This window comes from Barbus barbus (assembly GCF_936440315.1).
Source record: "Barbus barbus genome assembly, chromosome: 33".
Lineage (NCBI taxonomy): Eukaryota > Metazoa > Chordata > Actinopteri > Cypriniformes > Cyprinidae > Barbus > Barbus barbus.
Genome location: NC_136761.1, coordinates 14,032,318 through 14,057,119, shown reverse-complemented (window position 1 = coordinate 14,057,119; position 24,802 = coordinate 14,032,318). Strand labels below are relative to the sequence as shown.

The 24,802-nt window shown below is 35.4% G+C and overlaps 4 protein-coding genes across 4 annotated transcripts; 1 reads left to right on the top strand and 3 right to left on the bottom strand.

Annotated features, from left to right (window-relative positions):
- Positions 1-68: 68 nt before the first annotated feature.
- LOC306852969 (septin-8-B-like) lies at positions 69-4,044 on the bottom strand. The gene is given in 9 exon segments (XM_079390104.1): positions 69-1,394; positions 2,107-2,190; positions 2,194-2,202; positions 2,204-2,240; positions 2,360-2,528; positions 3,111-3,207; positions 3,334-3,495; positions 3,598-3,784; positions 3,872-4,044. Coding segments are annotated over 9 exon segments (1,095 nt in total). The 5' UTR covers positions 4,039-4,044; the 3' UTR covers positions 69-1,211.
- A 4,018-nt stretch (positions 4,045-8,062) lies between these two features.
- Positions 8,063-15,743, bottom strand: LOC306852799 (sideroflexin-1). Its single transcript, XM_079389882.1, has 11 exons — positions 15,612-15,743; positions 13,559-13,728; positions 13,284-13,454; positions 12,963-13,061; positions 12,781-12,856; positions 12,540-12,625; positions 11,736-11,863; positions 11,421-11,470; positions 11,180-11,229; positions 11,042-11,089; positions 8,063-10,960 (listed from the first exon to the last, which is right to left on the bottom strand). Exons 2-11 carry the CDS (start codon positions 13,720-13,722, stop codon positions 10,864-10,866), a joined length of 969 nt encoding a protein of 322 aa, XP_079246008.1. The 5' UTR covers positions 13,723-13,728; positions 15,612-15,743; the 3' UTR covers positions 8,063-10,863.
- Positions 15,744-16,870: 1,127 nt separating this feature from the next.
- Positions 16,871-21,281, bottom strand: LOC306853394 (serine/threonine-protein phosphatase 2A catalytic subunit alpha isoform-like). Its single transcript, XM_079390760.1, has 7 exons — positions 20,856-21,281; positions 19,646-19,855; positions 19,390-19,563; positions 19,182-19,271; positions 18,906-19,067; positions 17,937-18,055; positions 16,871-17,813 (listed from the first exon to the last, which is right to left on the bottom strand). The coding sequence occupies exons 1-7, from the start codon at positions 20,955-20,957 to the stop codon at positions 17,741-17,743; spliced, it is 930 nt and encodes a 309-aa protein (XP_079246886.1). The 5' UTR covers positions 20,958-21,281; the 3' UTR covers positions 16,871-17,740.
- Positions 21,282-22,297: 1,016 nt separating this feature from the next.
- On the top strand, positions 22,298-24,459 carry LOC306853278 (UPF0461 protein C5orf24 homolog). Its single transcript, XM_079390563.1, has 2 exons — positions 22,298-22,521; positions 23,015-24,459. The coding sequence occupies exons 1-2, from the start codon at positions 22,480-22,482 to the stop codon at positions 23,621-23,623; spliced, it is 651 nt and encodes a 216-aa protein (XP_079246689.1). The 5' UTR covers positions 22,298-22,479; the 3' UTR covers positions 23,624-24,459.
- The last annotated feature ends 343 nt before the right edge of the window (positions 24,460-24,802 follow it).

Genomic DNA, 24,802 nt, shown 5'->3' with positions numbered 1-24,802 from the left:
TTTTCATATTTTATTCTCACGTATTTCCATATGTATCTCTAGAAGTGAGTAATACAAAGAACAATATAAACAAAGTATTTTTTTATTTTAAACTGAAAAATGTACATTTGCATTTGTGTTGCAGAGGTAAGCCATAACATCAGCAGAGATTTTTAACATTTAAAAATATAATTATTCTGGTTAATATAAAACAATTCATTTTGTACAGTCTTTTCAATCTGGTAAAACTGCTTAGAGGAAAATATATTCATGTACAAAAATCTAAATGATATGTTAAAAGTCAAGTTCTTTATTAATATAAGACAATGACAAAGTTAATTGGTTTTAATCAAACCAATACAACAGAACTTTCATGCTTACACAGTTCACACAAAAATGTAAAAAAAGTTATTCACCCACATGCAATTCCAAACTTTTTTTTCCTTCTGTGTAACAAAAAATAGTTCCATTTTATAGACAAAAATATCTTCTCAAAATATATTATGTTAAGAACAAAAGAAAGAAAGTCAAAGGAGTTTGGAACAACATGAGGGTGAATAAATTGACATTTTGTATTTTTTTGGGTGAACCCCTATATCCCTTTAATAAAAATGTAAATCCAGAAGAATCAAGTACACATCAGTGAATCATCAAAGTCTGAATTGTGCTTGTTTCACATTTAACCATCACCTGAAAGCATGACAAGCTGGTGTGACTGTAAAATTACTGAGCTGATGCTGATGCTTCCTTGGGCCGCTAATTAACTGAAAAGAAAATGTTTAATAGAAATAAAATCAGCTAGATTATAAAAATAATGTTACCAACCAGGAGCGCTAACACATATTTCAAGCAATCAAACACTCATTTTATTCAAATCGAGTGCAAAAAATGGCAAACACACTCAATCAGGGGGCGTAAATGCATGCTGAGCCGGCAGCTGGCAGTACCAGGCAACTAGTGTCATCATCTATCTCCTTCTCCTTTAACATGCCAAGATCCTGTCTGGAGTGCTCTAATATTACAGCACTGAAGCTCTTCTATCCCAGCATCCTCTGCCCTGACATCAGAGCCCAGAAGAAGCAAAGACGGCTAGCTAACTCAGACGAACAAAAAGACCTCAGACGCTTGTGAATGCAGACACAGGTCAGTCTCATTCACAGACGGTGACTACCAGAGATGGGAACAGACTCAACTCAGAGGTTGAAATGGGGAAAAAGGGAGGAGGCGCAGGCTTACGTTTTCTTCTCTTTGTCTTTTTTGAGGGCAGAGGAGCCTTGAAGTGACTGTAGGGTTTCAGCAGCCTCTTTCCTCCTGTTGAAGGTGTTCATTTCCTCCTCCAAATCTCTACGCTTCTCCTCCAGGTTCCTCTTCTCCTCCTGATGTGTGCGTTTCAGCATCTCAAATCTGTCATGCAGCTGGGAATACAGACCAAGGGCTCATTTACTGAAATACTCAGTATTTTATTTGATTTTATATACATTTTAATTCCATTACTATTTAATGGATTAACACAACAGTGCTGAAATACTGTTAAAAGTACTGTATTTACTTTAATTAAGAAGGGTTTATTGTATATTTTGATACGTTTTTAGCTTATTTAAATAAATGACATGCTTTTGAAGAATTTGTTTAGATTTTATTATTTTCTAAAATGTGACTAAATGTGAATATTTAAATAGTTCATTAATGACAAGTATTTAATTGTTTATTTTTAATGAAATATTTTATTATTTAATAGAAAGTGAATTAATTTTAAATATTAAAGATATTAGGCTATTTAAAGATTTTGTTACTATTTAATCAAATGTGACAAGCTTTTAAAGTTTTTAGTTTGTTTGTTAGTGTTTTTATTTAATTTTTTTATAAAATTGACAAGTATTTAAATATTTAATTTTGTTAATAAAAGGTGAAAAGTATTACATTTGATATTTAATGAAAATGGACAAATGTGACTTTTTTATTATTATTTTATTCTAAAGCCATGTCTCCACTAAAGGCAGATATAATGTAGTTTTTTTACATGACCATTTATATTAGATTAAGGCTAGTACAAATATCATAATATGTCTTGAAAAAATAGTACCTTGAAATTTTATTTCCATTAAACAAACAGTTTTTTTTTTTTACCTCTCTCTCCTTCTCTTTTAGTTCAGCTTCTGTCTCCTTCACTTTGTTGACAAACATTTGTCTCATCTGCTCCTCCTTGAGTTGTCACTCACCAATTGAATTCTCTTCTCTTGGCCACATATGTCTCCTGCAGACTGTATGTGAGGACAGATGTTTCAATTCACTTGATGCCATGACTGTGACAACTATGCAATATGAAATGAATTTACAGCCTCTTTTGTTGCATGCTCTTCTTGAGAAGAAGTTGCAGTACCTGAAGGGTTTGCTGTCAGGGTCGGTGTCTTCAAAGCCCATCTCCTCCAGTTTGCAGCGGCGGTACAGCTCATAGTGTCTGGCGTGGGTCTGTTCCCTCAGGTCCATCATGTTGACACGAATTAGCATCTCTCTCAGCTTTACAAAGTCACAGTGACTCTCGTTCTCCACTGAGGACAAAGCCCAGAAATCATAACTTCCCACTGATAATCTGGTGTAGTTCTCATCGTGTCTATAGTAATCAAGACACAGTTTGCTGCTTGTTTTGCATTAATGTTGACAAACTACTACATGATGGACTGTGATGTCTAAATAGACATACTGTGTACTTATAAGAATAGTTTTGTTTGAAAATGATATCATCATTTACTCACCCTCATGTCATTCCAAACCTGTATACGTTTCTTTCTTATGTTGAACATAAAATATATTTTGAAGAATGTTGCATTGACTTCCATAGTAGGGAAAGAAATACTATGAAAGTCAATGGGGACCAAAAACTGTTTGGTTCTTCCAAATTCTTTAAAATTTTTCCTCTTGTGTTAAACATAAGAAAGAAACTCATACAGGTTTGGAATGACATGAGGGTGAATAAATGATGTATTTTCAGTAGCCATTACTCCAGTCTTCAGTGTTACACAATCCTTCAGAATAAATAAAAAAGAAAATACAGCATTGCCCTATTTATCCATTTTTGTCTAAAAGTGAGACAATGATAAATATCTTTATGTACTATTAGCAGCAATACCTACCCTGTACCACGCCCCAGGGGTACTGTCTGGCCCGCACCATTTTGTTCCCAATTTTAACCTCTTCACTGCTTCCAATCACAGCAAAAGGGAGATGTGCCTGCAACACAAGTCACCGGCTCAACATTAAAGATGCCTGTATAGGAGCATATAGTGTGTAGCTGTTCTGATCAATAGCAAAACATCATGATATTATGATATACATTTTTATTCAAGCTTCTCTTACATTCATAGAAGAGTTTATTTCAGCCACAGCTTCATCGTCTGTTGGGAACTGGTAGATCTGAACACCATTGCTGACCAGTTCACTCATGATCTTGATTTTAAATTTTTGAAGTTCACTCTTGGATATAGTGTCCGCCTTCGCTACGATGGGAATAATGTTGACCTGGTTGGGAAGGAAAAATATGGATATACATTAATTCTATGAATATAAATTAAGATTTAATGAGATAGAATATATGTAACATACACTTTGTGAACACTGTACCTTGCTGTCCAGTTTCTTCATGGTAACTAAGTCCAGAGATTTCAGTGAGTGACCGGTGGGAGCAATAAAATAGAGGCAGATGTGGATGCGTGAATCGTGATAGTTGTATAGGGAGCGTTTAATTTTAAGCTCTTCTTCAAGGAAGTTTCCAAACTGAGCATCAATGTAGTCCACAATAGGTTTATAACTGCAGAGAAAGAAGAGGATTAGGATTTTGACTTTGGTACTTCATTATCAATGTCAATGGGTATTTAACTGAAGTCTCAAGCATTACCTTTCTTCTTTATTAACCTGGTCGCCAAATCCCACAGTGTCTACAATAGTTAGCTGCAAATCCACATTGCTTTCCTGCAGGCTGTATGTTCTGGGGCGTAAATGCACCCCGTTCTGGAAGTGGCTGGTCTCGTCATTCTCGAACGTTGTGTTAAATAGCGTGTTCATTAATGTAGATTTGCCTATGCCAGTTTCACCTGTGAAAGAGGGCATAGTCTTCTGTATCGGTTTTATTATTACATACCAGGTCTGCAGAATCTTAAAAGCACTTTCTCCTCACCTACGCAGAGAATGTTGAAGCTGAATCCTTGGCTCACTGATTTGCTGACCAGCTGATCAGGAAGACTGTCAAAACCCACACGACTGCTGAGAGAGAGAGTCCTCATCTCCTCACTCTGAGAAATTACAATATCATTAAAGTCTGACATGACATACAGGACGTTTTGAGAGTGTCATGAAGTGCCTTTGTAAAAATGTTCAATGTACAAAAGGACATTATAGTGGATTTCATTTTTTATCAAAACCATTTAAACTTGTTTTCAAAAATGGTTTTAATAATCAATTAAAAAGACAGAATATAACTGCACCCTCACTTAAGCTTTTTAATTGTTGCCGATGTTTCGGTGAAAAGCCTTTGTCAAGAACAATAAAAAAAAGCTTAGAGTGCAGTTAAATTCTGTCTTTTTAAAGTATTATTCATTGTATTATTTAATAATCTGTTAAATATATAAATGTATTGAAATTTACTTAAGTTTATTAACAATACAATTGCATTTAATATTAAATCTAATAATATATCATATATTTACTACTGTTCAAATTTTTGCAGTTGGAATTATTTCTTTAAGAGAAATTGGCAGAAAAAGACATTTGTGACCTTGGACCACAAAACCAGTCATAAGGGTCAATTTTTCAAAATTGAGATTTCTACATGATCTGACAGCTATACGCTTATAAGCTATAAGAATAAATAAGCTTCCCATTGATGTATAGTTTGTTAGGATCGGACAATATTTGGCTGAGATACAACTATTTGAAAATAGTTTTAAATGGATTATGTTCCATAGAGAATTCTATTTTAAATGGATTATGTTCTTTTGAACTTTCTACTCAAAGAATCCTGTAAATATAATGCATCACAGTTTTCACAAAAATATCACGCAGCACAACTGTTGTCAACATGGATAAAAATATCAAATTAGCATATTAGAATGATTTCTGAAGTATCATGAGAAACTGAAGACTGGAATAATGGCTTTTTAAAAATTCAGTTTGCCATCACAGAAATAAATTACATTTTAAAATGTATTCAAATGAAAATATTTATTTCAAATTGTAATAATATTTCAAAATATGATCAGTGCTCCATCACAAATATAAGTCCACAAATGTGTCTATTAATATATGGGAGATACTGATCAATGTCACTTTGTAAGTAACTGAGCATATTGGCATGCATGAACTCGGGTTTGAGTCTCGATCACAGAGAAAAGCAGCATGCTGAGGTATTCAGAGCTCCTCACGCTGTACAAACACAAGGAAGTGTTCCACACAGCCATCATCTGTTCCACTGCCCCAGTATTCTGAACACACACTGGGGCACAAAGGACTCTTTATGCAGCCTGTGTTTCTCAGTAACTGATGGCTTCCACTGCTTTTTCCCTAAGAAACATCCTTAAGTGCTGGGTTTACAAATGTAACAAGTTAAAAGGAATTTTAATGAACAGAATTAGGATGACACTCTTGTACAAATGTAAAAACGTTAGACTTGAAATCTATGTTGACTGAAGCAGCAACCAGAAGAACCAAAGCTGATCTGCTTACAAGAACTAATCAGCTTGAAATTACTTGACAGTGGATTTAACCAGAGAAAGACCCCAATGTTAAACTATAAATATAAATTACAAGCATATGCATCTTGAAATAGTTTCATGACATGCATTATGAAGCATTACAAACAGTGATTTACAGCAGAACTAAATATAATGTTGAAGTTCAACTCGGTTTTGTGTTGCTTGAATTAAACTCAAGGACACTAAACCTTTTCCCATTGCAACCAACAAACTAACTGCGCGTAATAGCACATAAATACAGGCAAATTATGAAATATGCAAAAGTTTGAATCATCTTTGACCAACTAATCCAGTCTTCATACATATTGCTGCACACATTGCAACTTTATCAAGAATATGCATGCCATATTTAGAATAATAATGTGCATTAGCCTAAATATAAGAGGCAAAAAAACTTACAGGATATAAGTTTACATCTGTGGCAGCCATGCAGATTAATGCAATAGATAGCACTGACAGTATGCTTTCATTTATTGCGCTCTCTCTCTCTCTCTCTCTCTCTACCATTCTAGTATGGCCACTTGATGGAAACACCCTCTGGCTGAATTAAAATGCTGTCCGGGTTGCCCACATTCACTCCTCCCACTGCCCTTACAAACGCACTTGTTTCAGAAAACACTTGATTATTTGGTTTGGGTGTCTCTCTCAAGTAGTATCAAATCAAGTACATCTCTCTGCTGGACAAGATTCTCAGCAGATGTAGTTAAATAATCCAGCTTCTTCATTTAACTAACTAATGAAAAATAAATTAATTAATTTCATTTATTATATTACATAATCAATTATATTATGACACAGGCGCAATTTTATTATTTTAGCTGCTGGCCAAAACATATTCGAGTTACAGTTATATAATGAATATGGGCTTAAAGTGCACACTCTGAGCTTTAATTTGAGGTATTCATCCACATCACAACTGGAGGAAAGATTAAGGAATTATAGCTCTTCAATGCACCTCCCCCCTTTTTTAAGGGACCATTGGACATTTGACTCAAAAGCCATTTCATGGACAGATGTGGTCTATTCCTTTGTTATTTCCACATCAGTTACGCAGGTAAACGGTCTGGAGTTGATTCTAAGTGTGTGTTTGGAAGCTGTTACTCTGAACCCACAGCATGCAGTCAAAGGAGCTCTCCAAGTGAAACTGACAATTGTTAGGCTTCAAAAACAAAATATCCATCATAGAGATAGCAGGAACATTAGGAGCGGTCAAATCAACAGTTTGGTACATTCTGAGAAAAATAATGCACTGGTGAGCTCAGCAACATAAAAAGGCCTGGACTTCCAACAACAGTGGTGGATGATACGCTCCATGGTAAAGAAAAACCCACAATCTCAACCCGACTGAGCATGCATTTCACTTGCTCAAGACAAAACTAAAGGCAGAAAGACCCACAAATAAACAACAACTGACGTCAGCTGCAGTAAAGGCCTGGCAACGCATCACAAAGGAGGAAACCTAGCCTTTGTAAATGTCCATGAGTTCCAGACTTAAGGCGGTCATTGCCTGCAAAGGATTCGCAACAAAATATTAAAAATTGATATTTTATTCATGATTATTTTTATTTGTCCAGTTACATTTGAGCCCCTGAAAATGGGGGGAGTGTGTATAAAAATGGTTGTAATTCCTAAGCTTTTTATGTTTTGTTCAACCCCTTAAATTAAAACTTAAAGTCTGCACTTCAATTTCATCTTGATTGTTCCATTTTAATTATATATATATATATATATATATATATATATATATATTATCATGTGTGTGCAACACAGAGGCTTCGAAATGGTCCAAACAATTATCATCTTCAGATTCTATATTAGTCTAATGTTGTGTCTGTCTCCAGTAGGCTACACAGCCGGAAGTACTGAGTTCCAAGTATGTCCAGTATGTGTCGCCCTTTCCCATTTTTGTTTATACCCCTTACCTATAATTAGCAACATAAGACACTTGAGCCATATTGTAAAGTTACGAGTTTATATTAAAGATAATGATATAGCAGAACCTTCAGATAAATGATTTAAGAGCTTTTCTATATAACTAAGAAATATTTGCGATAAGGGTGCGCCGGTTTAGTTAAAACAGGTTAGTTCATCACATTAACACTGAACTAACGTTCGAAGCCGACTAGTAGGCTATATTATTTTATGATTTGATTCAAGTCATATATATATTTTATTATTTAATGCAATGACATTAATTTTAAGCGTGACATACGCGCCAATTACTGATGAATAGCACAACAACCAGATGAAGTGAACGAATTTCTGTTCATATACTGAGGAAACTGTAAGAAATTAAAGTGCACAGTCCTAAAATCTAAATAGACTATGACCACAAAAATCGATCCATTGCTTAATACTCTTTATTTCATTTAGGTAATCCACACAGTACAGTGTAATCTACACAGTACAATATCCCCATTCACTGTAAAATAAGAAACATTTTTAAAATATTCATCTTGAAAATCATACACCCATCTCATTCACTGTAAACAAATTATTGTACGAATCAGAGCGACTTGTTCATTTGAAGAGCAGACCATTGAGTCACCTCAGAGTATTCCCGTTTTCTTCCAAGTATGCAGATGTCTTGAGTTATATTGACTGATTACATAATATGGGATCAAGTAACAAATAGTATTATGCTGTGTTCAATGCACAAGGAAAGCTTTTCTTGTCCAGGAAAACACTGCATTCTACTTAACATATTAATAAAGTCAGCTACCATGCTGATCTACCATGTTGTGATTCTCCTGAACAAACCAGCAGTTGTTTGAAACAGTTATGAATTCAGTTCATTTATACAAGATCCTTTAAGCATCACAGATCTCAAACGGAACACAAATGATCAAAGATCTGAGCACCTAGGGCCTTCATTGAGGGGGACAAAAAAAATTGTCCCAGGCCCTGCAAATGTTAGTGAAGCTGGCGACCCGGATCTGGCACACATTAAACACATTATAAACACCTAAAATTGTCTCCTACCCATCGTCTTTCACAGAGATACGTGAAGCATAATACTGAAGACCTTCAGGGAATCTTGAAGAACAAGGACTGTTGTGCTTTTGTCACAATTAAAACAAAAAACAAAGAGTGGCTACCAACAGAACAAGCAGTCTATCCACGGAAATGTACATGCTCTCGGTTTGATTTCATTACTGCCAACACTACATTCAAGAACTGAACAAATGTGGCACATCAACAGTCTCACAACAACAAAGATCAGAGGGCTCAACACACAGCTAACCGAGAGCTGTTGCGCTCTCTTAGTAGGTTACATATTAAATATTAAACATATTTAAATACCTCAACACATGGAGACTTAGTCAATTAAACAGAAAGTTCACACAGATCAACATCAGTAAATCTAAAAACACATAACATAGCCAAAAATACATGGACATCCAAACACATACCCATATGTTGCTTTAAACTAAAAGCATTCTTTGATCCACTTGCACCAAACTCTTGTAGGAAGGGTTTGGCTTTTGGAATGCAGTGAACACAGACCCTGTGTTACAATTCATCCTAAAGGATGAGGCTTTGTGTAGGCCAATCATCTTGTTTCAAAAAAGGTGGTGAGTGAGTTCTTTATGGACCTTGAGCATAAAGTTTAACATACACTTCCCTAGAATATCACTGTATGCAGTTAAATTAAAGGCATAGGTAACCCAAAAATGAAAATTTGCTCACCCTCAGGCCATTCAAGATATAGTTTGTTGCTTCATTGGAACAGATTTGGAAAAATGTAGCATTACATCACTTGCTCACCAAAGGATCCTCTGCAGTGAATGGGTGCCGTCAGAATGAGAGCTGATAAAAACAAGTAATCCAAATGACTTCAGTACATCAGTTTACGTCTTATGAAGCGAAAAGCTTCATCTATAATATTGTGGCAATGGTTTAAAGTTAAAAACATGCAGCTTTTCACCTCACAAGATAAAATGTCTTTATGTAGTTGCATTAATACTTGTCATTAATAATAATAAATGACTGAAATAGCCAAAGCTGTTCATTCAAAGGAACTGTCCATGTACTTTGGCCATGTAGTGTAGATGGCAAACAAGAACAGGATTTACGGAAAGGCAGTATAGCACTTCATAAAATAATAAAAATCACACTAGCTAAAAAATACTATTGGATTGTGTCTTTTCTTTTAAAGATCCAGAAAATGACATTACTTTCCATTAGTCATTAACCTCTATACTGTTAGATTGTTCTAGTTATTCTAGGTGTAATGGACACTGCTGTGTGTTACCTTAAACATAACAAAATATGGCCATGAAAAGACTGAAGTAAATGGCCTTTCATTAAATAGAAAACAGATGCAGGTTTGTGAAGTTTGGATTGAAAAACAATGTGTTACCTTGAACTGCTAGAGGAGTGGACTTTGGAACAGTCAATGAGAACACGTTGAACTTTAACCTCACACTATTTTCACTTACAAAAAGTTTGTTCATGCACTGAAGAAATAAGAAGAAATTATATGAACATACACACTATTCTTGTACAACATCCTAGTTAAACTAAAATACTGAGGATAGTAAAATAGATAAAACTCTTTTTAAAACCCATGCTGTATTTTATCGGTTTATTAAACCTGCGTCTAAGGAAATGTGCTGCAGAGGTTTGTATTTGGCAACGTTTTCAACGGATTGCACTATTGTCATTAAGAGGTCCCTTGATTTTTCTTGAAACTGAAATGAAATTTGGCAGTAACGTATGAACTGCAACCCTCATGAAGAGATAAAGACGAAATACTGACAATAACAATGCAATACAGACTAACGGAAAAGAAAAACAAGGTCAACACCAGCCATCTTTGATCCTTACTGAAAACGACATTGAATGGCACATGGAATAATCTGGCAGCAAACAAAATTATTTCAAATGTTAAAAAAAAAACAATGCTACATGTATATAGAGTAGTGTGCATCATAATACACGTCAGACAAAAAGATTGGCAAAGATCAGCAACGACAAGCTTAAAAACAATTAAAACAGTCAAAAATGTAAAAGCATCTTACAAAATGACTGAGTTGGGATGTCCTGGAGAGGAACAGGTGAACTTTGGCACACAAAGAGATGTTTTAGATGAACGTGAAACCATTACAGCAGAGAGCAGATTCATCAACGTTTGTCTTTACAGTCCTTTGTTGAAGTAGACAGTCTCTACTCCAGGATGACTGGCTCGAATCTTCTCCTGCAGCTCTGGTTCCAAACGGCTCACTGCCATAGAGCTGCATGAATGATACATTTAATTATGAAATGCAACAGAATGATTCATAAAACCAATAGAATTATTTTGAAAATGTTCTCACCTCTTTTGTGGGAATAACGCACAGCACAATGGGGTTGCAAACACGAGGCTAAGAAGAAGAAAGAATGTACAAAAGAATAGGTAACTAATTCTTGAATGCACTGTTTATTAGACCATCATTCTATCTTTGGCAACTCACCAAAACCCAACCAAGCCAACTTGAATGGGTGCACTCATCCACGGAAACCTCTGAAAAAATGAAGGGGGAGAAAATCAACCTGGTAACAAAGCCCTTGATTCTATGGGGCCATTTTAAGGGCTAATGCATTCAAGCAGACCGGACACTGTTGGGTGTGTACGTGCTCTGCTAAGGCTAAATAGCTTTCATTAAGATTTTCACCCATGTAAACAAAATATTTATAATGTAGGTTTGAAATTACCTTCAGAAAGGCCTTCTTTTCCAAAGAGTTCATTAAAAATGGTGGGATTGCTATAGGAAGATTGAATTAGAATGATAGATTATTTGTTTGTAATTACAGTGTCCCATAACAGCTATGCACTTTGATAAATTAACAATGCATTTGCATAAGACCTACAGTGAGGGACCACTCAAAAAAATCCTGATATTTTATATTTTATTACATTTCAAATTCCTAAACTTTATTTCTAGGTTTAAATTAGATGCGTAATTTTATAAATATAGTTGCAAAGCCCATTCTACTGCTATCAGATTCAGAGATTTAGAGTAAACGAACCCATTCCCGGAGAGGCCATGAGGATTCTGGAAACCACCACTTGTGTGATGGCCTGTTGAGCTGCCTTTGAAGATTCTCCTAACCGATTGTCGTTCTCATCTGTTACTGGAATGCCGTGTTTGAGTTCCCTGATTGAAACAAAAGGAAAAACATAGTTCACATCACTTCATGTCTGTTATAATGTGCACACAGTATACGCCACCGGTCAAATATTTGGGGTCAGCTGATTTAATTTTTTTTTTTTTTTAAAGAAATTATCATTTTATTCAGCAAGGATGCTTCAAATTGGTCAATAGTGACAATAAAGACATTTATAATATTACAATTTACATTTTAAATGAATGCTGTTCTTTTGAACTTTCTATTCATCAAAAAAGGTTTGCACAAAAATATTATGCATAAGGAATGGGGTGGGGGGGGGGGGGGGTAGCAGCAAATCAGCATATTAGAATGATTTCTGAAGGATTGTGTGAAAACTGAGAGTAATGACTACTGAAAATTCAGCTTTGCCATCACAGGAATAAATTACATTTTAAGATATACATTTAAATAGGAGATAGTCATTTTAGATTTTAGTAATATTTCACAATATTAATGTTTTACTCTGTTATTAATCAAATAAATTGGTGAGCATAAGAGTTCTTTCAAAAACATAAAAAAAATCTTACCAAACCGAATCTTTTGAACTATATAGAACATGCACAAGCATATTTTTTTTGTTATTCCAATATTTCATGACTATTGAACACTATTAAACTCAGGTCAAAGCTCTTTATGCATGATTTGTTTTAGATAATTATTTACCGTTGTCTCATGAGTGGAATATTAATACAGTTAGCAGCAGCTACAGCAGCGAAAGGAACAAAGCGTCCTATGAGTGGAGACACATGCTGAAAGACAGTGAAATTAAATCATTTTTAGTTTAAATAGAAATATTGATTATTACATGAACACAGAGTGAGCAATGAGCAATAAACACTCTAATATTTATTATTTTGCAGTGAAAGAGTTACAGCCCTTAAACATTAGAAAGCAAGACCATTACCTTTGCTAATGCATTTAGTCCTAAAGCAGTAGCCACGGCTCCTGTGGTGGCTGATACATATGCTGTGCCAAGCTGGCTGCAAGAACATATATTAGGAATTTAGGGATATTGCAAAATAGTTCAAAGTAAAACACAAGATAAATGCCAAAAATATTCATATGCATGATCTAAAGTTCTCTCACTTTACTGTGATGGGTGCGTCTCCGCTCCTGTTGGTGTAGTTGACTATTGCATTAAAAGACTGATTGATCCACTGCCAAAACAGGACTGCTGGAGTCGTTCTACAAAGCAAGAAAGAGTATAAATATTGAATGAATGAATGAATGAATGATGCATTTATATAGCGCTTTATTGTGTATTGCTGTACACCAAAGCGCTTTACAATCATGTGGCAGGGTCTATCCTCAACCACCACCATATTCAGCATTACATGTGGGCAAATCATTTATTGGCCAAAAAAACCCTACAATAGTGGATTACACAGCAAACCCAGCATGATTCACCTGTAGAACGTCATCATGCATCCAGTGATGGTCATGTTCATGGGGACCTGAGCAGACATGCGACCAATCAGGAGCATTTTCTCGCCTGTGTCTGGATGGAATGCTGAGTCAAAAACATACTTCGCCCTCCATAGCTCATCTTCTGTGAGACCTGGTGTTACCACCCCTTTTCTTCAAGGAGAGGAAAATGGAAGATGATGATATGTGTATTTGTTAGAAAACTATGTAGCATGAAACACTATTGAAAAGCAGACAAGTGCAGAGTAGAATCTTACTTGTAATCCAGAATAATCTGACGTGCTTTTTCTAATTGTTCATTTGGCAGGAGGATGTTTCTTGGGTCTGTGACAGTGAAGAAATGCTTTGCTCGACCCACAAATGTTCCCTGATCCCACCGTGGCTCTTTAATGTTTATGGAGGTGGAGAGCTCAGCTGCCATGGTACACTGTAAAAATATTACACTGTTAAAAACACTTTTCTTTATCTTTTAACACCGAAGTTATTTTTGATGGTAAGTACACTACTGTTCAAACGTTTGGGGATGGTAAGATCTCTTCTGCTCACTTGGACTGCATTTACTTGTTCCAAGATAAAAATAATATTGTGAAATATCCCCTTTCTCAGGGTAGGGGACTGATTAAAACGATAGTTCTCTCAATAAAATGTCATCAGTAATTCATTCTCATTTATTGTCTTGTTTCTTCTGTGAAAGACAAAAGATATTTGACAGTGTGTGTGTGTGTGTGTGTGTGTGTAAGGACTGACAGTCTTAGTCAACAACATTCACTTTCATTGTATTATTTTCCATACAATGAAAATCAGGATTACTGAGGCTGACTGCAATTTTTGTTTTCCACTGAAGAAAGAAAGCCACATGGTTTTAAATGATATGAGGTTACTATTTTGAACCATGCCTTTCCAATGACGATTAGAAAACCAACTTCATTATCAAATGCTTCAAGGTCAAGTTTAGATAACAGAATTTAACCATTTATTTGCATGTGCATATTGCAATTAAGGGCATTCACAGTGGCAGAATTAAATAAATGAAATAAATCACGCGCTTTAAATGTGCAGCTTGGTGACATTTTATTTTGACAATGCACCAAAGACGGCTAAATGGACGATAATAAATCAAGCGTTTCTCTGCTGACAGCTACAAAAGTGGGCCCGTGTCTTTTTAAATCAAATCATGTGCATGTGCTTTGCACGAGATCCCTTCATGCTTTGGCTTGCGCTGCGTCCCGGTTGTAACGTGTTTCAATGGTGATAGGAAGTCCGACTCATTTGATTCTCACTTGAGTCCGAGTCGATTCCTTTGAACAGTTCGTTTCAAAGAACCGTTTCGGATTCAACCATACATCCCAGTGTGGCATTTAGAAACGTTTCGATATGTAGGCATTGCTTTACGTTTTAATTTGATTATGTTTTATTAATAATGGTGTTTATGTAATGTTCCCAGATCAGTCATAATTCCAAAATAATTTTTAAGTTTTACATATTTTATTTACATTAAGTATTAAAAATTCATTTAAATATCGTAGCGTATTTCCATAACAAGCAATTTAGTAAAAACCATTTCGATTTACGTTTTATGGAACGTTCTTCTATTTGCCAGTAAGTTTAGTTTTATTTGACAAGAGATGATTCTCGGCTCAATGAGTCAATTATTGATTCGATCCGTCAACGAATCGTTCAGTCATTTTTGTGAACAATCCTTCAGACTGCTTGTGTGCACAGGCTCCACCGATTCGCTAAAACTCAAAAGAGCCGACTCAAAAGAACAATTGATTCACGATTCGCATTCATGATTATATATATTATACTCTGTTTTTTCAATAGCCTAGTAATAATATGCATGCACACATCTTAATTTATAGGCTATATTTTGTGTTTAAACAGCGATGCTTTTTAAAGAGCAAGCACTGTAGGATAAATGGCATGATTTATTTGGTGTCTCGTTTTGAAATCATTAGTTAGAATTTCATCATTGTAGCCCAATGGCAAAGAATGGTTCAAAACCAGTCAGTACCGGTTAGGTGGCTTCCATTGGCGTTTTCAATATGTCATAAATCCAAATATGAATTATATTATGCTTAAATATCATATTAAAAAATATATCTCCATATGATTAACATCTCAATCAATGTTAGTTTTATCTTTAAAAGCATCTGTACAACTCCAGCTGTGCACCTCTTTATCAACCTCTGGATGCCACATCACAAATCCATATAAGCTTTTACATTCTAATGCAGCCAGCAAAAAAAGAAAAAATGATCTTGACAACGGCATCCGTGGAGATCTATAAAGAAAGGTCATGTTACTTACAGTGCAACAGAGCAAAGCTCGCCGTCAGACCAAATCACAGCACTCCGCAGCAGATATCAGTCTCACGCGCTGAGGCTAATTTGGAATTTACGAATGAACGTGAAGAACGCTGCAGTAAACGCCACCTTCTCTCCCAACCAACCACAGACGCTGATGATAATACAAAATAAAAGTTCTCAATCTCTTGGAAAATATTTGTAACATGGTAACATTCGATTTATATTCCAGAAAACAGTTATATCCAGACAATTAATTATGGATAAATAGGTAGCTACGGAATTGTAGTAAAATAAAATGCATTAGTCAGTCAACGAAAGAATTTTGTCATGAAATCAAAGGAATGCAAATATTTTGATTATGGAATTTAATGAGCTTCAAAGATGCCAAATCCGTTCTAAGTCTTCAGTTTTAATTACAGTAATTTTTGACGTAAAGCATTACTCTTTTGTATGAATTGTGTTCACCAAATAAATAAATGCTCTCTATAGCGCCTGTCAATTCTTATATTCAAGGCTAATTTGTATGTCATACAGAAGGATTGCAATGAACACTTTAACCTTTTTTATGTTTTAATCGAATGTTAATTACATAATTACCTCCAAAAACTAAGACCTTTTCGAAAAGCCAGTTATTTCTTGGAGCTAATTAAAGCTTTTTATTCGAAGAGGGTGCGTGATAGATTCATCAGTAGCACAAAGTCCCTGGTATTCTGTAGTGTTTGATACAATTAAATAGAGTTAAAGGTTTAGAAAATGGCTCCATCTAGCGGATATTTTAGACAACAACCTGTTATGTCATTCCTGTTATGCATAGCATTTTCATGTCCGCAATTCTGTGTAAAATATTAAACTCACAATTTCCAGTCATTTAAATCATATTATTTTGTTTTCACTAAGTTAAACATAAGAGTGAATTCCAAGTGTGGCACTTTGATTTTAGTGAGTGTTTAATAAGTATTTTATTTGAATAAATAAACGTTTTCGGATATTTCCTCATTTTTTTTAAAACTTATCTAAAAAATTTTAACAAAACGTTACATCACGAGCAAGCATCTCTCACTGTTATATTTGACAAAAACTTAGAATTACAGAAATTATAGTTTTCAAATTATTTATTTTTCCCTGAGCAATGCTAACCTTAAACTTTTTGTCCTATTAGGTTCCATCCTCTTAATTTTCATTGTTAAAATAGTTGCCTGAACTTAACCAGACCATATTTTTTTAAAAGTCTGCTGTACTGTAACCATTAAAAAATACAATACAGGCATATTTAGTTTTTTATAGTTACAGCGCTCAGTCCATTTTACTGCATAACAGGAATGACCCAGTTTGACAATTAAAATCAATCAGCAACACTGCTAACATTTTGCACCAGAACAGAATGTTACAGCTGCTGTCTAAAAAGAAACAGACTTTACATAGATAAATAGCATGAGTCTTTATTGCCGTTCAAATCCCTATTCAATTGTGCTCTCATTTACAAATTATTGGGAAATAATGCAGTAACATACAAAAGCAAAAACAGACAAAACCACTGCGCTGTAAACTAAGAACAATAACAATTACTGCATTGAAAAATGTGCTTAAAAGACATTGAAAAGGGACTACAACTAAAGTGTCTCATACCCACCTGTAACAAACACTGCAGTAGGTAATTGTTTAAAACAAGCAGTCGGAAATTTGCCAGATAACAGTTCATTGTGTACCCGAGGCCATGCAGCATGAAAATGCAGCTATAATACACAAAGCTCATCACAACTTGAACATTATCCAGTCATAAGCATTTAGAGTGTATATTCAAAATGGTATTCCAAAACACAGCGTTTCAGAAGAATGCACATAAACCCGTTAGTCAGAAGAAACCCTTATATCCTGATCAAAAACACAACAGCTTTTTAGTACATAAGAGAGAAAAGTACATGATGCAGATGAAAGAGTACTGTTACATTTGTGTGTTTGTTGAGAAGACTGCAGCTATCTTATTGCAGTATAGATATGGCACATGTTTTGGTCCAAGGACAGGGGTTTGTGTAGGAAAACTTGAACAGATGAGCATGTCTTCTATGAATAATCATTGTCCACTGGTCAGATAGTGCTGCAATACTGTAATTTTAAAAAAGCCTTCCCATCTTACAGGAAATAATCTGGAGTGCGACGAGTAACGTGAGGCTCTCCTCTGCGTGGTGCAGGGTCAAACTGTAAACTAAAGGAAATCATTCTCTTAATATTCATATTTATAACAGCAAAATTACAGATATATAACACAGGGAAAGGGAAATTATCAATAAGAACAGAAATTGTTTTATGCTTTATGTCATATACGTACAAGGAATACTTGAGCGTGTCATCGAGTTCCATGATGGCAGCCTGGTTACCACATCGGTAGCAATAATTAGGTGCACTGAAGATCGTTACAACATTACGTTCATGACACCAGTTATAACCCTGCAGGAATGTTACATATAAAAATATATTAGACAGTAGCTAATCCACATTCGGTAGGTGTATTATTATCCATGCTACAAATTCAAAAAAATATATATATGTGAATATTTTAGAACTTTGTACAGTTTCAAATTCCTATTACATATTTTGTTTCTGATATACTGCTATGTTATATTTTAATTTACTCATGTAACAAACAACATTAAAAATCTTCAAAAATGATATACGACAACATAATTATATACACTTTACCTTTCAGAATCTCTTTTATTAGGATTGCCTTGTCTGTCATCAGTTATCCAATTATTCAATTGTCAAAAGACATTTTGTTTTAATATAGAAACTACTAATTACTTTTTTCTAAATTTTGTATTAATATTTATATATTCTTTAAATTGTAATTAATGTGAAATAGTAAATCAACTATTTTATTTAAAATTGTATTTTGATAATTTAGTTGAATAATTAAATAACCAATGTGAGACAAATCAAAATATAAGTAAAAGAGATTCACGAGAAAGGTAAATTTATTCTATGACTTTTATATACAGGCGTATGAATATATATATATATTACCTGCCACTATTGCAATTGAAAATATGTCATAATAGCAACTCCATGAATGCATATTGAATGATTTTACTCAATTAGCCTACAGGTTTTAAAGAAAAGTGAAGGTGTCTGAAATGTACATCTAATTCATGGAAATACTCAATAATAATAAAAAATATCACTAGTAACAACACGCCAGTTGTGGCCTTCTAAATCTAAAACTTATTTCTACTCCAAAAATCGAAAACCATTCATGTATCCAACAAATATTTATACACGGTAATCAATTCTCTTTTACCTCCATCACTAACTGGTGAGCTCGTGAGACCAGAGTCAAGCAGTTGGCATGGTTAAATGTTTCTGAGATATCCTGGCCAAATGTGTACCCGGCCCCCCTGGGGGAAATCCCCCAACCTCCACGGTCATCCGGATCTGACCACAGCAAATCACACATGGGACCCTGCCAATAAGATTTCATAAGGTCCTGTGAGTAGTATTCACAGCTGGGACACTTAATGATTTTGAATATAATAACACTATACATCTTTTTGATATTCACAGGTGGAATTTATACCTCATGGGGAACTTCTTGGATACGGTCCAACGCACGGATGTGATCCAGCGTGTCAATTGAAGGTGACAATCCTCCATGGAGACAGAAAATCTGTGGACAGAGAGCAAAGCTTAAGCTTTCTGTGCACTCAAATTACTATGCGACGTCTTTGTTTTGAGTTGACTACAGTTACAACGGATGAAATACTCTTAATCACAAACCAATTTACCTGTGTGTCTACGAGGGCTGTAAGAGGAAGGTAGTCAAAGAGGTCTGTGAAATATTTCCAAACATTTGCATTTCCGTATTTTCTCAGGCACTCGTCATAAAAGCCATAAACTTGTGTGATCTGTCTACTTTCATGATTTCCACGGAGGATGGTGATTCTCTCTCGATATCGAACCTGGAACATTTCAAATGACAAAACAAGCCTTTAACAATGCAAATGTCAATATTAAATATTAAAGCTGTATCCATTCACATACCTTTAAAGATACCAGTAGTGTGACTGTCTCTACTGAATAGTAGCCTCTATCCACATAGTCTCCCATGAATAGGTAATTAGTATCTGGTGATTTACCCCCGATCTTAAACAGTTCCATAAGATCGTGAAATTGGCCGTGTACATCTCCACATACTGTGACCGGGCAACGCACCTCCTGAACGTTTGACTCTTTGGATAAAATTTCTTTAGCCTGCAATAGATAAAACAGGCAGGTTAGACAACAAAAGCACACAAACCATGGTCTCAACTATTAAACAACAAACTGTGAGAGGAAATGTTGACACGGACCAGTGATGAATAAATATTGGCATTTGCTTAATGGGCATTTGTTCTTGGAAATAGATTGAGGGAACAAATGCGCTGTAAAAAATTGTGTCAGATAACCTAAAAATGTGGTAAAATAAATGAATCATAATATTAATTACAATACTTCTAAAAATAATCATTATTATTTCATATATTATAAAAGATGTATATTTTCCCAATACAAACTCAGGTACATCTTCCTTTGTGCTCCACAGTAGAAAGTCAGTCATGCAGGTTTGGAACAACATGTGGGTGAGTACATGATGACAGAATTTTCATTTTTAAGTCAACTATTTTAAGGCAAAGAGCGCACATTTTCACTTTTACGTTGTGCAGGTAAAGTTACAGGAAGTTGAAGATTTTGGTTTAACAGAATAAGGTCATAGTGATTAATGCAGGTGGACTAATTCTAGATGCACCGCTTGAAATAATCTGGCCATTTTTAACATTGCTAAACAACTTACATAAAAATGGCTCCTTTTCACACATGAAAAGCAAATAAATTATATATATAACGCAAAATTAGGCTGTTTAGGGGTTTTTTAACGGATGCTGGTGGATCTGAACGTCTGCTTAGAAAAAGCAAAAGGCAAACCCAAAACTCTGCCTGACAACGAATAACAGTAAAGTGGGCATAACCTGACGAGCTCTGGTTGCTGCACAGCCAACAGCCAATAGTCACATTCATGGCGCACAGACGGCCAATAATAGAATAATTCGGCACCGCCATCTTCGGATGAGCGGCCAGTGGGAAGGGCGCACTGCAACTGTATCTGAGCCGATAACATATATAGCCAGTCTGCTGCTGGCCGCCTGACAAAACACGTGTTTTAACATACAATGCAACACTGACTCGGTGAGGATGACAGTCATGCGGAACTCACCTTCTCGCATAACATTTTCACTTGGTTTTCCGACAGTTGCTTGCACTCGTTCAGTTGCTCGATCCATTGGTCCAGTTCTTTCGTGAATACCTTCTCGTCCATTCTCGACAATTCCTTAAATCATTCAAGTAATGTTAAAAAAACAAGAATGCTTTATTTGGGTTTGGCGTCATGCGTCAAAGTAATCAATCCCAGTTTGAAATAAAGCTGTTGAGTCCTTGGTAACTTGAAATACTTTAAGGCCGCAAAATGAAGTGAAACGCTGTCAATTTTACTCCCTCAAGAATAAATCGATGAATTGCTGTTCTTTGAAGCAGTAAACGATTAAAAGTAAGCCTGAAAGCTCCTTTGATTTCGGTCAGAGTCTGGTTGTGATGCGCAGCAGCGACGAAGAATCCGCTCATGTAGGTTGACGTCACCTAATCCGCATTCAAAATAACGAATTTACTACTGTGAGGACCTCCTACTTAATATTCATGAGCCAAGCCTTCTCCATTGGTAGATTACTAGCCTTCCTGCTTAATATTCATGAGCCAAGCCTTCTCCATTGGAAGATTACAAGACTTCCTGCTTAATATTCATGACCCAAGCCTTCTCCATTGGTAGATTACTGGACTGAATCTTTATTACTTAATTAATATTTATAAGCCAGGCGTTCGCAATAGGATGACCTTATTAATATTGACCAGATAAGTCTTCGCCATAGTAGTATTTGTCGCAGATATATTGCTTTGTCTCTTGTGCGTTTAGTGCCGCCAATCGATGTACAAGGGGAATAATATTAAGTTTTAATTTGAGAAACGCTACATTAGGTTTCAATAAAGAAATAAAGTAGTAATAATAATGATATTATTATAGTTACTACTATTACTACTACATTACATCACTCTGTTGCTGGAAGGTTAAGGTACTTTTTTACCTATTATTATTATTATTATGCTCTGTTGCTAGGAAGTAATAGTAGGTCTTTTTTGCTCTGTTTCTGTGTATTTTATGTGAAGCGTTCATTATGGTCTTCAACAAACTTTATTTAAATATTCTATCCATACACTGTTTTCATGTTCATATCTTTTTATTTTCTCATATACCATTTATTTTTTCCTTTATTTATGTGATGGGGAACATATCTGACTGTGCTTTTCCCTGTGAGCTCTCACAATAAAGAAGCTTGAACACTCTCCTTGGAAATATGACTTAAATTAAGATAAATAATAATGATTTAAAAATCCCCAGCCATACGCATTCTGTATAGACACAGTGACATGGCGACATTTTCAAATATCACCAACAAATAAATATATATAAATGAATAAATATCGAGGACATAAGTGGTGCGAGAGCTGACACCAGGGCCTTCTGGTATTTGCTAAAGAATAGTATAAATTCCCAGCAGTTGACGCATGCGTGTTAGCTATTCTTATTATTTTATTATTTATTTTTTTCTAGTGAAAATGGCTGCCTTTCAGCTTTAAACCTCAGCGGTTCAGGGGAAAAATATCCATCCCTTAATTCAGAATTAGCACGATCGTTTAGGAAGAAAAAATCTTGAGGTTCAAGGATGTCCATATTCCTGCGTAAATAACATTATGCTTCTGCTTTCAAGAATGGCAGATAGATCTGTTTCATGTTTAACCCGTTACACTCCGTGATCCGCGTTCCAGATGAGGTAAAGTACTTTCTCTATTGCATTATTTAACGCAAAATTACATCTGTTTTATACTAAATTCAGTTTTATTTGCAGTAATTAAATGAATAATCAATATTAACCACCAAATAGCGCAGGAAAAAAAAGATACAGAATTACAGGATAACGATGGACTTGCATAAGCGAGATTCCGCGGTCGCTGAACATTTTGTGACCAGACATTGTGTTTATCCAACTGTAAAGTGATGCGACCTACTTAAAGTGTGAATATTTCCGTATCTTATACATAGATTATATAGCTATGCCTTCTTCTGCATTAACTTTCAGTGGTTAATTGCACAGGCCTGTTGTTTTCTTTTTGATTGACGTCGTCAATCAATCACTTTCGATGCACGCGGTCGATGTGAGATGTTGGAAAAGTATTGCAAAGCCTCACATTCAGTTGTTATTTCACAACATACTTTTCATTAACCACTTTATCTTGTAATATATCAAATGTATTTTATTTTAACAGAAAATGATGCACCAAGTAGCCAGCAACAGCAACGACTATGGTCTGGGTAGCATTGGAGATGATGGGCAACACCCAGCCAGTCACTTTGAGTTGTGCAGTTCACAGTCCAACAAATTTTACACTACCGCCCCACCTCCTACACTACAACTGCCACTCCCAAACTTGCCCCCCTTGCCACAGAGCACGATCAAGCCCATGTCCTGTCAGATGCAGGACTCCCAGAATGAATTTCACTCCCAAACCGTCCGAATGAGGGCTGCAGATGCCCCAGAGGGCTCCAAGAAAAAGAAGGGCCTCGGAAAGTCTGGACGACGAGGCAGGCCCTCGGGTACCACTAAGTCTGCAGGCTACAGGACAAGTACGGGACGACCACCCGGCACCACCAGAGCAGCAGGCTTTAAAACCAGTCCAGGTCGGCCACTGGGCACCACCAAAGCAGCAGGCTACAAGGTGAGCCCAGGTAGGCCTCCAGGCAGCATCAAAACTCTGACAAGGCTTAACAAACTGGACTATGGCGCCTGCAATGGTGCACCGTTCCCTTACACCATGATGCAGAAGAGGGCCTTGTGCGAAGCCACTGTGAAAGAGAAAGACACTACTACAGAGTGAAAACAGTTTTTTTTTTTTTTTTTTATTATTGCAAGGGGGGACTCGGGATGTGGGTGCATGTCCAAAGTCACAGTGAATTGTGTTTGAAATGTCAAACTCTTGCAAGGAAGAAAAAAGATGGATTTTGATACTTCAACTCATGTGTATGTGCCAGTGTTATCCTTTTGTGTATCTTTTTCCAAAGACCATTAGCATTACCTTTCTCGCTATGACGTATGTTAACCTATTGTACAGATGTGCATGACGGTAGTATTGTGAAATAAAGTTACAGTATTGAACACATATTAATCTTTTCAGTCCCTTAGACTTTGCTCAAGTGAAATGTGGAGAGAACTCCAATTGTGTTGTTTTACATTTAACTTTGCCTTTTCCTTAATACTTTCGATGTAAAGTTACCGCTGGGAGCAGTCTTCATCACATAGTTTGTTTCACTCTAGATTTTAGGACATTGCATTTGACTTGAAAAATCTGATCACTAGAAATAATTCCTCTGTTCCCCTGATGTGTATGTGAAAGTGCTCTGTTTGTGATGTCCAATAATATGTTGATCTTTTTTGTTGTTGTATATTTATGAAATTCCTGGTGCCCTTTTCAGACAGAGGATTGTGTGGATTTTTGATAAAACGTCAAGTCACATATTTCAGCAATGGCATAATGCTCTTGTAAATATAACTGTGAGTTTATATCAGCCAGTGTGTTCTGTTTAACCTAAAATTGATTTGCTGATCAATGATCCACTCTAGAATACCTTTTTTTTTAACCACTGCACTAAAACAAGTCTTGTTTTGTGTAATTGAATACACCTGAAGAAAGAATAAATAAAATAAACAATTATCACTCCAAAAAAATAAGTTGTACAGGAAAACTGCTAAAACATTTTTTTTGTACAAGAAATATATATATATATATATATATATTTTTTTTTTTTTTTTTTCAAATTAAGTTTGGTGCGAAATTGTGTCTCTTATGAAGTAATGATATATGACTGTAACTATGTAAACAATAGAACGTGTTTAAAAATATGTAACCAAACTTTAGGAACATTTACATGTTGTAAATATGCACATATTGTAAGAGAAAACCTGTTAAGACATAGCATTAAAATAACGTTATGAATGTTAACTATAACCATACCCTAAAGAACTCTACTGCACATAATTCAATAAAATGTAACTTATA

What these genes read in the sequence shown, in the direction of transcription:
- LOC306852799 (XM_079389882.1), bottom strand. Translation starts at nt 13,722, where the DNA reads ATGGCAGCTGAGCTCTCCACCTCCATAAACATTAAAGAGCCACGGTGG. An exon ending in ATTCCACTCATGAGACAACG is followed by an intron (nt 11,864 to 12,539) that starts GTAAATAATTAT and finishes TGTTTCAATCAG; the next exon opens with GGAACTCAAACACGGCATTC. An exon ending in AAAAGAAGGCCTTTCTGAAG is followed by an intron (nt 11,230 to 11,420) that starts GTAATTTCAAAC and finishes TCATTTTTTCAG; the next exon opens with AGGTTTCCGTGGATGAGTGC.
- LOC306853394 (XM_079390760.1), bottom strand. Translation starts at nt 20,957, where the DNA reads ATGGACGAGAAGGTATTCACGAAAGAACTGGACCAATGGATCGAGCAA. An exon ending in TGAAAATGTTATGCGAGAAG is followed by an intron (nt 19,856 to 20,855) that starts GTGAGTTCCGCA and finishes TATCTATTGCAG; the next exon opens with GCTAAAGAAATTTTATCCAA. An exon ending in CAGCCCTCGTAGACACACAG is followed by an intron (nt 19,272 to 19,389) that starts GTAAATTGGTTT and finishes CTCTGTCCACAG; the next exon opens with ATTTTCTGTCTCCATGGAGG.
- LOC306853278 (XM_079390563.1), top strand. Translation starts at nt 22,480, where the DNA reads ATGTTTAACCCGTTACACTCCGTGATCCGCGTTCCAGATGAG. An exon ending in TGATCCGCGTTCCAGATGAG is followed by an intron (nt 22,522 to 23,014) that starts GTAAAGTACTTT and finishes TTATTTTAACAG; the next exon opens with AAAATGATGCACCAAGTAGC.